Here is a 17,499-nt window from a genome sequence, read left to right on the forward strand (position 1 = left end):
TTCTTTTTATGGTACGACTTGTCTAAGATGCTCCCTTTGTTGTTTTATTTCTCTCCCGGTGTCATGTTTTCAGCCTTACTTCTTTCAGGTGGTATCCTTTTAATTTTTTTGCTTCACTTGAGTGCTCCCCATTACATTTACCTAATGCCTAGTGCTGCCTTTTTATTTTACCTCAGCCTGGAGCTCACCCTTTTATTTATTCCATACCCCATTCAAATTACCTGGCCTCCCAACTGCTTCGTGCTGCTCAGAGTTTTGGAATGAAGTTCTACCACAATGAAATGCTGCACTTGATTATTTTGAATTTCTTGGTACATCGTCTTGAAAATACCGACAGTCTGTCTGCCTCCTTTGTTCTTCTGCCTTTTTTCCCCTGTTCTCTGGCGTCCGTACACTATGAGTTTCTTTAGAAGATTTTGGGAGCCCATTCCACCCTTTTATCACATTGCAGGTTGGGAGGTATTGTTGTAACCCTAAAAGAAGGGCAGAAACATAAATGTTAAGGTGGGAGTAGACAAAACATTTCCACTCTTCTTTGTGAGGCACTGAACACAGTTCCAGACCTTTGAATAAATACAGGTATTATCACTATTTAATTTACAAAGTGCAATAGCACCACCTGCTGGCAAAATAGTATTGCAATATGAGCAGAAACACTATTTTAACATTAGATGGCATACGGATGGAGACAACTATAACAAAGACATTTAAACATATCTCATGAGATTGATCCTAATGGTTGCTAATAGCATGGAAAGTTCAGGAGAATTTGTACTGGCTCACCGAACAGGAAAGCCAGAGATTTCCAGGGGATATTGTCAGGGAGGGAGTTTTACAGGCAATCAGATGAAGTGATGATTATATTTCCAAACAGGATTTTCTCTGTGAACTTCTTGGAATGATACAGATTTACCAGAATGTTAAGATGCAGCTGCAGCAGCTCTTGATCTCCTGGCATACACTTGGAGGTATGGCATGAATTAGCGATTTTGCTGCACTGCTAGCTCATAGAATCATAGAATTTTATAGCACCAAAGGAGGCCATTTGGCCTTTTGCACCTGGACTGTCTCTCAGAAAGAGCTATCCACTTAGTTCAATTGCACTTCCTTTTCCTCATACACTTTTATTTTTTTTTCTCAAATATTTATCCACTTCCCTTTTAAAAGCTATGATGGATTCTACTGTCACCATTGTTTCTGATTACCCCCTTTATTTTTTCGTGATGATCTTAAATATTATCTTAATTATCAACTCACTGACCAGTGGATATAATTTTTCCCAATTTACTTTATCAAAATCCTCACCATGCTCCCTATTTTTGTCTCATCTGCAAATTTTGATATTGTGTCCCCTCTACACAAGTCCAGATCTTTTATATTTTTATATATGTAATAATAGTCCCAACACTGACCCCTGGGGAACACCACCATTTACATCCTGCCAATGTTACTGCACACCAGTTGCTAGGAAATGCAAATCAGCAGTATAGGTTGACTCACCCACTGATTTTAATAAGTACTTTCTAGGGAAGAACCTTGCTTCAAGTTTGGTGCCTCTCTTCCACCACCCCGCCCCCCCCCCCCCCACACCCATACAGCCCAGTTAAGAACAAGAACATCTGTATGGGGAAGACTTAGTGTCTCCTACAGAGTGAATAAGTGTTTTTGTTTTGTTCTATCTTTGAGGATAAACTCTGTCTTTCTCCGTGGGTCAATATCAATGCTCTAAACAGGTTGGCAAGGAAATTATTTTTTGTCAGCCACGTGTCTGATATGTGCAGAAGCCCATCACCATGCTTAAGAGTCACTACGCTCATCCACTGAGAAAGCCACACAGGTAGATTCAAATTGCACGTTATGGAATGTACTCTCTCTTCCCATAGGGACACACCCCGTTGACCAAGTCGAAACAACTTGAGTGCAAGTCAGCAATAATCAAGGGTTGATGCCCGCCCCCCCCAGTGTGGACAGATATAGTGCTGCAGTTTATCCAGTTAAAAGTCTAAGGCCCAGTAAAGAGCACTGCCAAGTTTCCCATGACTTGTCCAGCAAGGACCACCTTACCTGTTCGGCCACTGACTTGCAGCACTGTCTGAAATGAAGTGGGGCAAGTGGCGCATTTGGGGAACAGTGATCATAATATCATTAGGTTTAGAATAGTTATGGAAAAGGACAAGGAACAGTCAAGTGTTAAAATACTTAACAGGAGGAGGGCTAATTTCAGTGAGTTAAAAAGGGATCTTGCCCAGGTAGATTGAAATCAAAAATTGGTAGGCAAAACAGTAATTGAACAATGGGAGGTCTTCAAGGAGGGGATGGTTCGAGTACAGAGCAGACACATTCCCACTAGGGGGTAAGGAAGGGCATCTAAAGCTAGAGCTCCCTGGATGACTAAAGATATAGAGATTAAAATGAAACTGAGAAAGGAGGCTTATGACAAATGTAAGGTTCATAATACAGTAGAGAACCAAGCTAAATACAGAAAGTACAGAGGAGATCTAAAAAAAGGGAATAAAGGCAAAGAAAGTGTATGAGAATAGATTAGCGACTAACATAAAAGGGAACCCAAAAGTCTTTTAGAAACATATAAATAATAAAAGGTAGTCAAAGGCAGGGTGGGCCGATTAGGGACAAAAAGGCCTGAGGTAATAAATAATACTTCACATTGGTCTTCATGAGAGAAGCGGATGCTGCCAATGTAGCAGTAAAGAAGGAGGTAGTAGCGATATTGGACAGGATAAAAATAGATAGAAAGGAAGTACTTAAAAGATTGGCGGTGCTCAAAGCAGAAAAGTCACCCAGTCCAGAGGCTCTGGCCACAATCTTCCAATTCTCCTTAGATATGGGGGTGGTGCCAGAGGACTGGGGGATTGCAAATGTTACACTCCTGTTCAAAAAAGGGGAGAGGGATAAACCTGGCTATTACAGGCCAGTCAGCCTAACGTCAGTGGTGCGGAAACTTTTGGAGACAATAATCCGGGATAAAATTAATTGGCACTTGGAAAAGTATGGGCTAATAAATGAAAGTCAGCACGGATTTGTTAAAGTAAAATCGGGTTTGACTGACTCGATTGAGTTCTTTGATGAAGTAACGGAGAGGGTTGATGTTGCGTATATGGAATTTCAAAAGGTATTTGATAAAGCACCACATAATAGACTTGTAAGCAAAATTAAAGCCCATGGGATTAAAGGGACAATGGGCGAGTGGATACAACATTGGTTAAGGGACAGAAAGCAGAGAGTAGTGGTGAACAGTTATTTTTCAGACTGGAGGGAAGTATACAGTGGTGTGTTCCACAGGGGTCAGTATTAGGACCGCTGCTCTTTTTGATATATATTAATGACCTGGACTTGGGTATAATTTCAAAGTTTGCAGATGACACAAAACTAGGAAACGTAGTAAACAATGTGGAGGGTAGTAACAGACTTCAGGAGGACGTAGACAGACTGGTGAAATTGGAAGACACGTGGCAGATGAAATTTAATGCACGTAAGTGTGAAGTGATACATTTTGGTAGGAAGAATAAGAAAAGGCATAGAGTACAAAAGCAAGGAAGTTATGCTAAACTTTTATAAAACACTGGTTAGGCCCCAGCTGGAGTATTGTGTTCAATTCTGGGCACCACACTTTAGGAAGGATGTCAAGGCTTTAGAGAGGGTGCAGAAGAGATTTACTAGAATGGTACCAGGGATGAGGGACTTCAGTTATGTGAGGAGACTGGAGAAGCTGGGGTTGTTCTCCTTAGAGCAAAGAAGGTTAAGAGGAAATTTGATAGAGGTGTTCGAAATCATGAACGGTTTTGACAGAGTAAATAAGGAGAAACTGTTTCCAGTGGCAGAAGGGTCAATAACCAGAGGATACAGATTTAAGGTGATTGGCAAAAGTGCCAGAGGCGACATGAGGAAACATTTTTTTTATATGCAGTAAGTTGTTATGATCTGGAATGCACTGCCTGAAAAGGTGGTGGAAGCAGATTTAATAATAGCTTTCAAAAGGGAATTGGATAAATACTTGAAGGGAAAAAAATTTGTAGGGCTATGGGAAAAGAACAGGGGAATGGGACTAATTGGATAGTTCTTTCAAAGAGCCGGCACAGGCACGATGGGCTGAATGGCCTCCTTGTGTGGTGTATCATACTATGATACTATGAAATGGGAAGCATTCCAGCTCTCCGTGATAGATGTATTGCTGCAGGTCCTATTACCAAGTCAGGCTGGCTGGTCGATCATCAACAGTGTCTTTGAGTACTGTGACTCTGCCTGGCTCAGGTATTGTTTTGCAGAATCTGCCACAGAGTGTTGTAAGTTCTCATTTTCTATTGCCATCTATTGCATGTCATCTTAGAGAAATTTCAACCCCAGAGAAATGCAGCTTTCTTCCTCTTCCCCTGTCCACAAAGGAGGATGGTCACTAGATGATCATGAGGAAACTGATGAGCACAGTTATGCATCCTTGTTAGGCTAACAGCAGGTACCAGGAGCTCCTCATGAGCAGCACACTTCACAGCTTGGTGCTTGATCTCTCATGAGGGCTGAAGGAATCCTCTTGTTACACGTCTAGGAGTTCTGAGCCACGAGGACACCTGTTTGGACATGTATTACACGCCACGGGTTTGATCTGTATGGGGCCTTCAAAGAAAAATGAAAAAATCTAAAGTGGCCTGCACCTCTTCTCAGAAGTCATGAAGAAATTGAGCTGCTTCCAGATCTCCACTAATGCTGCTTTGAGGCAAGTGCGGTTGAGTGGCTTGGGGTGATCTGTTCTTTTTGTTCACTTTCTCCCCCTGCCCTCCCTGTGGGGAAGCAGCTCAGTAACACCTGCGGCCTCTTTGCTGATATTAGGTAGTTGTCAGTGTGGTGAATTGAGCATTCATCCACACAACTCCGTCTGTTATCATCCAATTTATATAGATCTATTTTTTTAAAATCCTGTGCTGTCAAAAAGATATGTGTTAGGATCCCAGTTTACCTCATGTCTGCATAGGCTCACGCTCAGTATTACCTCTGACTGCAGAATCTTACATTTTCCTTGATATCTGTTTCTCATTGCAGGGGTTTTTTTGCAACACTGAAAGAGATTTTGAAAGCTGGTGTAATTTCGTACAGAAGGTATGAAATGAAACAATTTATTTTTTTGTCTTAATCTGGATCCTGATTCCTCTTTGTGAATTAAACTTTAATCTGAAATCCATGGCATTTACATGAGATTGAAGGGAAAGTGGCAGACTGTTTTAGCTTTGAATGGGCATTGAGTGAAGATTGGATTGAAGTCTGCTGTGATGCCACATAGTTGAATAGTCTGTTATCACTCACTGCCAAGGCTCATACAGAAGAGTAGTTACTTATGCATGGTTTTCTCAAATGATTTTATTTTGACTGAGATGCCAGTGCCATAGAATTTAACATTTCTAGAAAATTTGTGCCCAGTGCCAACAGGTTGTGCTTCTAGGTTAGGTTTACCTGATTAAGGTCAGGCATGCCAGGTTAGACACTGGGTAAAGCTCTTTTTACAATGCCCAATAACACCAGTGGCCTTACTGCACCAGTATGACATTTCCATTCTTCAGTATTCCTTCCATACTATAAGAGTAAGCCCACGTTGCCAACAGGAAAATTTCACAATGATGTGGCTGAGGTAAACTCCCCTCCTTCTGCTCATCCTGCAATGATTCATCATTTCTTTTCCCTGTTAACATTTGGACAGCTTTCCACTCTTCCCATGTGCTGAATTTGAAGTTGATTTCATTTAGGACTGAGATTGGTGTTATTTGAGCTCAGTATTCTTTCAGATTTGTTTCTCATTTTCTAAGTAGTTTTACTTTTTTTAAAAAAGTGGTAGCTTGTAACATTAAATGTGCCAAGGCCTTCTTGATCATAGTTCTCTTTTTTTAGAAATATGACACAGACTCATGGAAAATCTGTCTGGGTTCTCTGCTCAGACCACAAGAGATTGCCTTTCGAAATGGAGAGCTGACTTTTGAGAAAGGATCCTCTTTAGGAGTCAGCTACAGGCCATATTGAAATTAGTGTCATCAGCACTGGTATCAAAGTGATTTGGTGTCATACATGGGCAGTTTTGTACTGTGGACTCCTAACCATTACGACCTGGATTTAGACTGCCCCTAGACTCATTTCACTTTACGTCCTTACAGCTAACAACAAGAGAAGTCTTTTATCCCCATCAGCCTGGGGTGGATTCAAACCGAGATCCCAGACATGAAAAGGGCATGTAGTGATGCCATTTCCCACTATAAATATAGTTTATAATGTAAAAAAAAATTATATTGAATTTATGCTTAACTATGAACATGCCAAATGATAGGAAATCCTGAAGACACGAAGTTTCCGGATGTTTGAACTGGTCGAGAAGCATCCTGCACACTGGCCTCCGTTTATACCTGCAACCAAACCTGAAGTACAGACCACAGGAGCAGGTAGGACCCATGCTGGGACATTGTTCATTAAGTTATGCTACACAAAACCTTGGTCAGACCGCACCTGGAGTACTGTGAGCAGTTCTGGGCACCGCACCTTCGGAAGGACATATTGGCCTTGGCGGGAGTGCAGCGTAGGTTTACTAGAATGATACCCGGACTTCAAGGGTTAAGTTACGAGGAGAGATTACACAAATTGGGGTTGTATTCTCTAGAGTTTCGAAGGTTAAGGGTGATCTGATCGAAGTTTATAAGATATTAAGGGGAACAGATAGGGTGGATAGAGAGAAACTATTTCCGCTGGTTGGGGATTTTAGGAGTAGGGGGCACAGTCTAAAAATTGGAGCCAGACCTTTCAGGAGCGAGATTAGAAAACATTTCTACACACAAAGAGTGGTAGAAGTTTGGAACTCTCTTCCGCAAACGGCAATTGATACTAGCTCAATTGCTAAATTTAAATCTGAAATAGATAGCTTTTTGGCAACCAAAGGTATTAAGGGATATGGGCCAAATGCAGGCATATGGAGCTAGAGCACAGATCAGCCATGATCTTATCAAATGGCGGAGCAGGCACGAGGGGCTGAATGGCCTACTCCTGTTCCCATGTTCATATGTTTCCTATAAGTTTATCCCTACATTAAGCCCAGTAGTTACCTCAAGACTCCAATTCTTCTATGTCTTCCTTGCTAACCTCCATAGGTTCACCCTACACCAACTCTGCATTCACATACTATCCTGCACTTAATAAAAACAGAAAATGCTGGAGAAGCTCAGCAACTCAGGCAGCATCTATGGGGAAAGAAACAGAGTTAACGTTTCAGGTCAAAGACCTTTTGTCAGAACTGGAAGATGTTAAAAGAGTTAAAGTTTTTGAGCAAGTACAGAGCCAGGGAAAGGGACGAGGGGAGGAGAGGAAAGGAAAGAACAAAAGGGAAGGGTTGTGATGGGGTAGAGGGCACGAGTGATTAAATGACAAATGGTGCAAGGCAAGGAAGGTGGTAATGGGACAGGTTAAGAAACAAAAGATTGACCAGGAGTAGCTGTAAATGGCAGCAGCAGAACCATTACCAGCAATAGCTGACCGAAAAAATGGGAGCAGTGGTTATGATCTGAAGTTATTGAAGTCAGTGTTGAGTCCAGAAGGTTGTAAAGTGCCTATACAAAAGATGAGGTGCTGTTCCTTGAGCTTATGTTGAGCTTCATTGGAACAGTGTAAGAGGCGGAGGACAGAGAGGTCAGAGTAGGAGTAGGAGTGGGAAGGGGAATTAAAATGGCAAGCAACCGGCAGGTCAGGATCACACTTGCAGACAGAGCGGAGGTGTTCAGCAAAGTGATCATCCAGTCTGCGTTTGGTCTCCCACTATAGAGGAGACCGCACTGTGTGCAGCGGAAACAGTATACTAATTTGAAAGAAGTACAAGTAAACAGCTGTTTCACCTGGAAGGAGTGTTTGGGGCCCTGGTCGGTGGGAAGGTGTTGCATCTCCTGAGCTCGCATGGGAAGGTGCCGTGGGGAGGAGAGCGGGTGTTGGGGGTGATGGAAGAGTGGACTAGGGTGTCGCGGAGGGAGCAGTCCCTTCGGAATGCTGAAAGGGGAGGGGAGGGGAAGATGTGTTTGGTGGTGGGATCGCGCTGGAGGTGGCAGAAATGGTGGACGATGATACGTTGAATGTGGAGGCTGGTGAGGTGGAAGGTGAGGACAAGGGGAACCCTATCATGGTTCTGGGAGGAAAGGGAAGGGGTGAGGGCAGAAGCACGGAAAATAGGATGGACTCGTCCTACAACTACAACTATCCTGCATAAAGTCTGGCATGCCCATCACTCCATCCTCACTGGCTCATCCACTCCCCCAAAGGTATCGATTTCAAAGTTCTTGTCTTCAAATCCCTCCAGGACTAACTCCACAGCAGCTCAGGACTCTTCTCCAGTCTTCTATCTCAGCGCACACACTGCACTCTTCCAGTTTTATTCTATATTATTTCCACTCCACCATGGGTGGCAGAACTCTCTCCTTAAACTTCTTTGCCTTGCTATACCTCCCTCCTCCTTCAGAAACTTCCTCAAAACTTACTTCTTTGCCCTTCTCTTACCTCTGTTGACTTTTCCCTTACTTCCTGCTCTGCCCATCGTTTTTCCTTAAAGCACCTTGGGACATTTTGTTATGTAAAAGGTCCTATATAATTGTAGGTTGTATTTTTTTTTACAGTGGTCCTTTCATACTTTTATAGTTTTAAAAAAAAGATAATGAATTATTTTTTCCTATATAAACAATAACATAAGGAAAGTTAGGGATGAGAAAGGTCATTGGGTTGATTAAAGCTCACTCCACCGTACACCACCTCTCCCATAATATCTAATTGTATATTGAATAATCCCAATGATTTTGCATCTATCACCTTGCTTTGTATTCTTGCTGGTATTCCATTCATTACTCTCAATCATTTTTTTTTCCTTATCTGTTCTACATTTTGCTTTTCAATAATGTCACTCCTCTCTTAGTATACTGTGAAGTAATAATCTGGGATTACTTTATCTATACCATTAATATTGTTTTATTTTGTCTTTGTGTTCTTTGACCCACAGAGTTTGTTGAGCCAGCTGACAAACTGTTTGAGTCAGAGGAAGAATTTGAAATCCTGAATGTCTAAAGCACCTGGTTGGACCTCATCCGTGCTTCAAACATTGCTGCTGAGTGACTACAGCAGAGACTGTCGACTGTTTTTCTCATTCGAGCAGCCTTTTTAACAAGAAAAGTGCCTGATTTCTTAAGGACAGAAGAAACTTTGCAGCACGGTTGAAGATAATGACATAACTCCCACTTAATGAGCAAGTTGCTTCCAAGTAGTTTACTCCCAACCTCATGTACTTAACTTTCTTTTGAACAAAACAGGAAAAGATGGAAATCTTCCAAAGAATGGATCCTCTTCATTTTCGGGGATCCAATAGGAGCAAGTGTTATTTAGAAAAGTGTGCTTGAGAGGAGTTGGTGATATGGGGCAGGACAACATTGAAAGAAAATGACTGGATTTTAGCTGAAGAGGACCTCTGATGCACAAGTATGAAGGATGATGGCATTATGCAGTGCTCACTGCACGCTTGTGACTGTTAAATGTCATATAAATCGTCTGGAGCCCAACTCGCTCTTGGACAGATGAGGATTTTCCCCATTTATCTGTTCTTTATCTGCCTGAACTCGGGGATCCATGTCTCGAATTGTAATTCGAGGAGTCTTTCATTAATGCTGCATTCTCACTTCAAGTCTTTTGATTTTTTTGGGGGTGAAATATCTAATGAGGAATAATTCTGTTAGTCATTTTTCAACATGTACCACTTTGTATATTGTCTAATCCACTTTTGGTCAAATATATACTGCTCCTGCATTTCCAATGTATTTATAGCTTCCCACTCAGTATTTTTTGTACACCCCATTATTGTGCATTAATTTGACTGCACCAAAATACTCAACCCAAATTTCAGTGTAACCCATGTCAGTGCAGTGTTACTATATTAGCGTGTACTGTAACATTTTATTTTTTTTAATAACTCTCCAAATGTTTCCTTTGATTATTGTGAACTTTGAAATTTTAAAAACCCAGTTCCAGTCCTGTACAGTACAAAATGCATGTTTTTAAAAAATGATGCATGTTCAAAATATGTGTCACATAGCTTGGAAATATATAGCGATTTAAAGAAAAAGACACACCCCATGTAGCTATTCAGATTTTGGATATCAATACCAGCTTCTTCCCATGTCAGCACAGCCTGTCCTGCCCCAAGATATCAGCTCCTTTGTTATTGTGGGCACATAGCTTAACAAGATGTGCAAACAAGAGTTGGCACTGCAATGTTCTTGTGCTATATAATACCCAATGCAACCAAATATTTAGCAGCTACCCAGTATGTACTACATGTTATTTGTGATGGGCATCTTTGGCTGTTGTGAGTGGGAAGAAATTGATCTTGGCTGGATAAGGCTGGAAACGAAACACTACACATTAAATAACCTCAAAGTAATCTCTGTGCTTAGCTTCTGAAATATTTCTAAGCCCTCAGTCAACCTTGTTGAGAAATGTCTGAGGGGGTGATGTACCTGTTACTAATTTTTAATAAACTTTTAGCTCAGGAGAACTAAAAAAAAATCAGCTTGAAGTGATGACAGAATGTATTTCTTTCCTTTGAGAGTGTGGTCAAGGCACAGAGGAAATGAAGAGCATGTTTTAAAAAAAAATTACAGCTGAATGGCAGTGCAAACTGCTGATAGGGCTGAGGGTATTGATAAGAGGAGAAAATTCTACCTGGACCAGGAATCTGCCTCCACTACCCCCCACCGCAGTACAGATTTATGCTAGAGTATGCTTCTACAGCGTTGGAAGCCCTCTGATGCATTGTGCAAGTGCCTGGTGACCATATGTGAGCCAAGAGTGAGTGTCTGCAGGCTTTACAACCAAGGGGAACATCACAGCCCTGTCCAATCATGTCTTTACCCGACTCCATACATGTGCCCTTTCCAGTGAGGAATTACCACATAGCAATTATGAACAGAAATGCTGAATTGTTTCTTTTTTTCCTATCAATGTTGTCATTCTCCTTCCAGCTGATCTCCTTCTTTGCATATGTATATTCCTTCCTATGTTTTTCAGCCTAACCTCTGACTGGTGAAATAGGGGCTTTGGTGTGCTGAAGTCTAAGTGTGGCTTGGGACTGTTTTGTTTTCAATTTCAATGCACACAATGATTATAGTAACGTGATCTGATATCATGCACTTGTTTGTTTTTTTATTGAGAAACCAAAATGAACAGCCAAGACTCAGAAAGGACTAGCATTTATATTGCGCCTTTTACAACCCCAATGTCCCAAAGGGCATTAAAGCCTATGAAGTACTTTTGAAGTGTAGTCACTGTTGTAATGTAGGGAAACACGGCAGCCAATTTGCGCAAAGCAAGGACCCACAACCAGCAATGAATTAAACGACCAGCCAATCTGTTTTGGTGATGTTGGTTGAGGGATAAATAATGACTAGGATACTGGAAGAACTCCCCTACTCTTTAAATAGTATAGAATTTTTTTTATGTGCAACTGAGACGGGGCCTAGATTTAATACATCATCTGAAAGACGGCCCCTCTGACAATGCAGCACGCTCTCAGTGCTGCACTGAAGTTGTTAGCCTAGATTGTTTGCTGTGGGAGTGTGTTGGAGTCTAGGGTGGCCATGGAAGAAAAGGGAGCCTGCCCGACGTCTGCCTTGGTAAGATCACCGAACCTCTTGCGGCACTGATCTCCAGTATGGTTAGAGCTTAAAAGTGACTAGGCGTCTGGTTAACAATTGGCATCAGCTACAGATTTCCATGGCAGGTAAAGGAAGACAGCAGCACCTTACATAACAAGATTAGAAGTATAAGTATGGATAATAATTTATAGTAATGGATGACTTCCACTAGCTCAACATAGATTGTGAATGCCCACATGGAACTATGGCCAAAGAACCCAAACTAGTAAAGGCAGTAGAAGATTGTTTCATAACACAACAGCCTAAATTTTTTGAGACTACATTGGCAGTAGACTACTTTGGGGAACACACAAATAGAATCATAGAATCTTAGAGCACGGGAGGAGGCCATTCAGCCTATCGTGTCTGTGCTGCTCTATGAAAGAGCTGTCCAATTTAGTACCACACTTCATCTTTCTCCCTGTAATCCTGCGAATTAGTCCTCTTCAGGTACATGTCCAGTTGCCTTTTTTGAAAGTTCCTATAGAATCTGATTCCACCACCATTTCAGGTAATCCGTTCCAGATCTTTAACAACTCTCTGTGTGAAACCATTTCTCCTCATTTCCCCTCCAGTTCTTTTGCAAATTATTTTTAATCTATGATCTCTGGTTACTGACCCACTTGCCAAAGGAAACAGTTTCTCTCCCTACTTCCACTTTGAAAACCACTCATAATTTTGAATACCTCTATTAGGTCTCCCCTAAACTTTCTCTGCTCTAAGGAGAACAATCCCAGCTTCTACAATCTCTCCACATCACTGAAGTCCCTCATCCCTGGTATCATCCTGATAAACCTCCTCTGTACCTTTTCCAAGGCCTTGACATCCTTCCTTAAGTGTGGTGTCCAGAATTGTACACAATACTCCAGCTGAGGCCTAACTATCGATTTGTAAAGGTTTGACATGACTTCCTTGTTTTTGTATTCAATGCCCCTACTTACAAAGCCAAATATCCCATACGCTTTCTTAACCACCTTATCAACTTGCCCTGCCAGCATCAAAGATTTGTGAATATGCACCCCCAGGTCCCTCTGCTCTTGCACCCCCCTCAAAATGGTACCATGTAGATCTAGATTTGGTTCTTGCAAGAAAGCAGAATAGTATCCATGATTCAGAAGTAATAAAGCCTTTGATCATAATATTCAAAATTATATCCTGATCATCACTGGCAATTTATTGTGCCATGTGTCTCTTCAACACCCTATGTCTTTCACCATTTAGTTCATCTTTATTTGTCAAATATCATCCTCTACAAACTAGAGAATAGTCTAAATGATTGATGAGATACAAGTTACCTGAGCATTGTCCCTAGAACACATTTTTCCATTTGCCTTTATGCCATCCAGAATCAATCATTAGCTTCATTCTTTGCCTATCCTTTTTATTAAATGGAAAACACCAATAGTAACTGAATAATAAGCACTGAGTCCCACAGAAGCCCACACCTTGCACAATATGGTATTATCATTCAAAGAATGAGGAAACGCTACCTAGGTACGTAACCTATAGTCGGGAAATTCCTCGGACCTGTCCCACTTCACTGGAAGTGCAGAGGCAGGTGAAGTAACGGGCAGAGCGGGAGCAGCTCTGAGGAATTTCCTGGTCTATATTTCTTCTTTATAGGTAATTTTTCCATCAAGAGATCTTACCCCTCCAGTACCACTGGAATTACACAATATGGAATTGACCTTCCAAAATGTCCTTTTGCAGCCAAATCTGAACAGTAAATAAATCTGTGAGGATTATTTGAGGTTGGAATTTTAGAAATGATTTCCCTTTTTAAAACAAGTCCGTGTGGTATTGAGAAATTTAATCTCACATGATTTGAATAGTTCAAAAGGAGGGTCACAAGTTAACGCAACCCTTAGTTGAGATTCCATTCCGTAACAATGGGAGGCAGGAAGTGCCAGATTTCGCTAATCCTTCATGTCATGTTTTATGAAATAAGCACTGGTCAAGTGGCCAACAGGAAAATATAAAGCTGCCACATGAGCCCAATCCCATTTCGTTTCATTTCCTCATATAGCAAATACTCAAAAATAAATGAAACTCAGAGGTAGTGGTTTTCCATTTACCATTATACCATTAGTATAAGCCTTTTTAACTGTAATCATATCAACTATTGATTAATCTACTACCAGTTAATAATTCTGATCCCTGTAGGCTGTTTCTTTCAACAGCTATGCTACCAAATTTTTAAGTTTCTTTCATAACACTCAGAGGAGTAGATCTTAAATTTTGGGCGTTGGATTACCAGAGCACACTGCCCACCCATTCTGGCAGTGAATAGGCAGGAGCCATTTTGAGGCCTGGACCTCATTTACATAGAACCGGTGTGAGCTGTCTGCCCCAAACGGGCATCTCGATCACGAAGTGGGAGATCCCAAGGTGGCAGAGGCTGATCTCAATTTTAACATCTTACTGACTGGATCTACTGCTGTGGTCACTCCAACCAGTGAAACCGGATACTTAATGGAGGACTCAAAAGGTAAGTTAAAAAATAGGAATGCTCCTCCGGGTTGCAGACGAAAAGTCTGTGCTTCTGCCGCCTTGAGCCCCCTCCCCTCTTCCCACCCACAGAACCCTGCCAAACTCCCATCACCCTCTCTCCCTCAACTTACCTGAGAGCCAGCAGGTGGCTTCCAGCTATTTTTTTCCTTTCCCAAAATTGTGGGTGGTGCATTTCCAACTGGAAATGTGCACGCGTTTCCTGCCTGCCATATTGGGGGCTTAGTAGTCATAGAGTCATAGAAGTTTACAACATGGAAACAGGCCCTTCGGCCCAACATGTCCATGTCGCCCAGTTTATACCACTAAGCTAGTCCCAATTGCCTGCACTTGGCCCATATCCCTCTATACCCATCTTACCCATGTAACTGTCCAAATGCTTTTTAAAAGACAAAATTGTACCTGCCTCTACTACTGCCTCTGGCAGCTCGTTCCAGACACTCACCACCCTTTGAGTGAAAAAATTGCCCCTCTGGACCCTTTTGTATCTCTCCCCTCTCACCTTAAATCTATGCCCCCTCGTTATAGACTCCCCTACCTTTGGGAAAAGATTTTGACTATCTACCTTATCTATGCCCCTCATTATTTTATAGACTTCTATAAGATCACCCCTAAACCTCCTACTCTCCAGGGAAAAAAGTCTCAGTCTATCCAACCTCTCCCTATAAGTCAAACCATCAAGTCCCGGTAGCATCCTAGTAAATCTTTTCTGCACTCTTTCTAGTTTAATAATATCCTTTCTATAATAGGGTGACCAGAACTGTACACAGTATTCCAAGTGTGGCCTTACTAATGTCTTGTACAACTTCAACAAGACATCCCAACTCCTGTATTCAATGTTCTGACCAATGAAACCAAGCATGCTGAATGCCTTCTTCACCACCTTATCCACCTGTGACTCCACTTTCAAGGAGCTATGAATCTGTACTCCTAGATCTCTTTGCTCTATAACTCTCCCCAACGCCCTACCATTAACGGAGTAGGTCCTGGCCCGATTCGATCTACCAAAATGCATCACCTCACATTTATCTAAATTAAACTCCATCTGCCATTCATCGGCCCACTGGCCCAATTTATCAAGATCCCGTTGCAATCCTAGATAACCTTCTTCACTGTCCACAATGCCACCAATCTTGGTGTCATCTGCAAACTTACTAACCATGCCTCCTAAATTCTCATCCAAATCATTAATATAAATAACAAATAACAGCGGACCCAGCACCGATCCCTGAGGCACACCGCTGGTCACGGGCCTCCAGTTTGAAAAACAGCCCTCTACAATCACCCTCTGTGTTCTGCCGTCAATCCAATTTTGTATCCAATTGGCTACCTCACCTTGGATCCCGTGAGATCTAACCTTATGTAACAACCTACCATGCGGTACCTTGTCAAAGGCTTTGCTAAAGTCCATGCAGACCACGTCTACTGCACAGCCCTCATCTATCTTCTTGGTTACCCCTTCAAAAAACTCAATCAAATTTGTGAGACATGATTTTCCTCTCACAAAACCATGCTGACTGTTCCTAATCAGTCCCTGCCTCTCCAAATGCCCGTATATCCTGTCTCTCAGAATACCCTCTAACAACTTACCCACTACAGATGTCAGGCTCACCGGTCTGTAGTTCCCAGGCTTTTCCCTGCCGCCCTTCTTAAACAAAGGCACAACATTTGCTACCCTCCAATCTTCAGGCACCTCACCTGTAGCTGTCAATGATTCAAATATCTCTGCTAGGGGACCCGCAATTTCCTCCCTAACCTCCCATAACGTCCTGGGATACATTTCGTCAGGTCCCGGAGATTTATCTACCTTGATGCGCGTTAAGACTTCCAGCACCTCCCTCTCTGTAATATGTACACTCCTCAAAACATCACTATTTATTTCCCCGAGTTCCCTAACATCCATGCCTTTCTCAACCGTAAATACCGATGCGAAATATTCATTTAGGATCTCACCCATCTCTTGTGGTTCCGCCACAAGATGACCTTGTTGATCCTTAAGAGGCCCTACTCTCTCCCTAGTTACTCTTTTGCCTCTTATGTATTTGTAGAAGGTCTTTGGATTCTCCTTTGCCTTATCTGCCAAGCAATCTCATGTCCCCTTTTTGCCCTCCTGATTTCTCTCTTAACTCTACTCCGGCAATCTCTATACTCTTCAAGGGATCCACTTGATCCCAGCTGCCTATGCATGTCATATGCCTCCTTCTTTTTGACTAGGGCCTCAATCGCCCGAGTCATCCAAGGTTCCCTACTTCTACCAGCCTTGCCCTTCACTTTATAAGGAATGTGCTTACCCCGAACCCTGGTTAACACACTTTTGAAGGCCTCCCACTTACCAGACGTCCCTTTGCCTGCCAACATACTCTCCCAATCAACTTCTGAAAGTTCCTGTCTAATACCATCAAAATTGGCCTTTCCCCAATTTAGAATTTTAACTTTTGGGCCAGACCTATCCTTCTCCATAGCTATCTTAAAACTAATGGAATTATGATCACTGGTCCCAAAGTGATCCCTCACCAACACTTCTGTCACCTGCCCTTCCTTATTTCCCAAGAGGAGGTCAAGTTTTGCCCCTTCTCTAGTCGGGCCATCCACATACTGAATGAGAAATTCCTCCTGAATACACTCAACAAATTTCTCTCCATCCAAGCCCCTAATGCTATGGCTGTCCCAGTCAATGTTGGGAAAGTTAAAGTCCCCTACTATTACCACCCTATTTTTCTTGCAGCTGTCTGTAATCTCCTTACATATTTGCTCCTCAATTTCCCGTTGACTATTTGGGGGTCTGTAGTACAATCCTATCAAAGTGATCTCTCCCTTCTTATTTTTCAGTTCTACCCATATAGACTCCGTGGGCGAACCCTCGAATATATCCTCTCTCACTACTGCCGTGATGTTCTCCCTAATCAAGAATGCAACTCCCCCTCCTCTCTTACCTCCTGCTCTATCTTTCCTATAGTATCTGTACCCTGGAACATTGAGCTGCCAGTCCTGCCCCTTCCTTAACCATGTTTCAGTAATAGCTATAACATCCCAGTCCCATGTACCCATCCATGCCCTGAGTTCATCTACCTTGCCCATCAGACTTCTTGCATTGAAGTAAATGCAATTTAATCTAGACTTCCCTTGGTCTTTGCCCTGCTTTCTCAGACCATCTGTCCGGTCATGTTTTGTACACTCTCCCTTACTGTCTTTTGTTTCTGTCACCACTTTACTTCCCACTGACTTCCTGCATCGGTTCCCATCCCCCTGCCACTTTAGTTTAAACCCTCCCCAACAGCCCTAGCAAACACTC

General features: G+C 42.2%; 1 protein-coding gene across 1 annotated transcript in view; it reads left to right on the plus strand.

Moving 5' to 3' along the window:
- The window catches only part of atg4a (autophagy related 4A, cysteine peptidase), a 39,617-nt gene extending 29,042 nt beyond the window's left edge, over positions 1–10,575 (plus strand). Inside the window, exons 11-13 of the mRNA XM_067997212.1 lie at positions 5,053–5,109; positions 6,323–6,434; positions 9,017–10,575. Coding sequence (XP_067853313.1) covers positions 5,053–5,109; positions 6,323–6,434; positions 9,017–9,081 — 234 coding nt within the window. The 3' untranslated portion in view covers positions 9,082–10,575. The remainder of the gene's footprint in view (positions 1–5,052; positions 5,110–6,322; positions 6,435–9,016) is intronic.
- Positions 10,576–17,499: the final 6,924 nt, after the last annotated feature.

Source organism: Heptranchias perlo, chromosome 15, assembly GCF_035084215.1.
Source record: "Heptranchias perlo isolate sHepPer1 chromosome 15, sHepPer1.hap1, whole genome shotgun sequence".
Classification (NCBI taxonomy): domain Eukaryota; kingdom Metazoa; phylum Chordata; class Chondrichthyes; order Hexanchiformes; family Hexanchidae; genus Heptranchias; species Heptranchias perlo.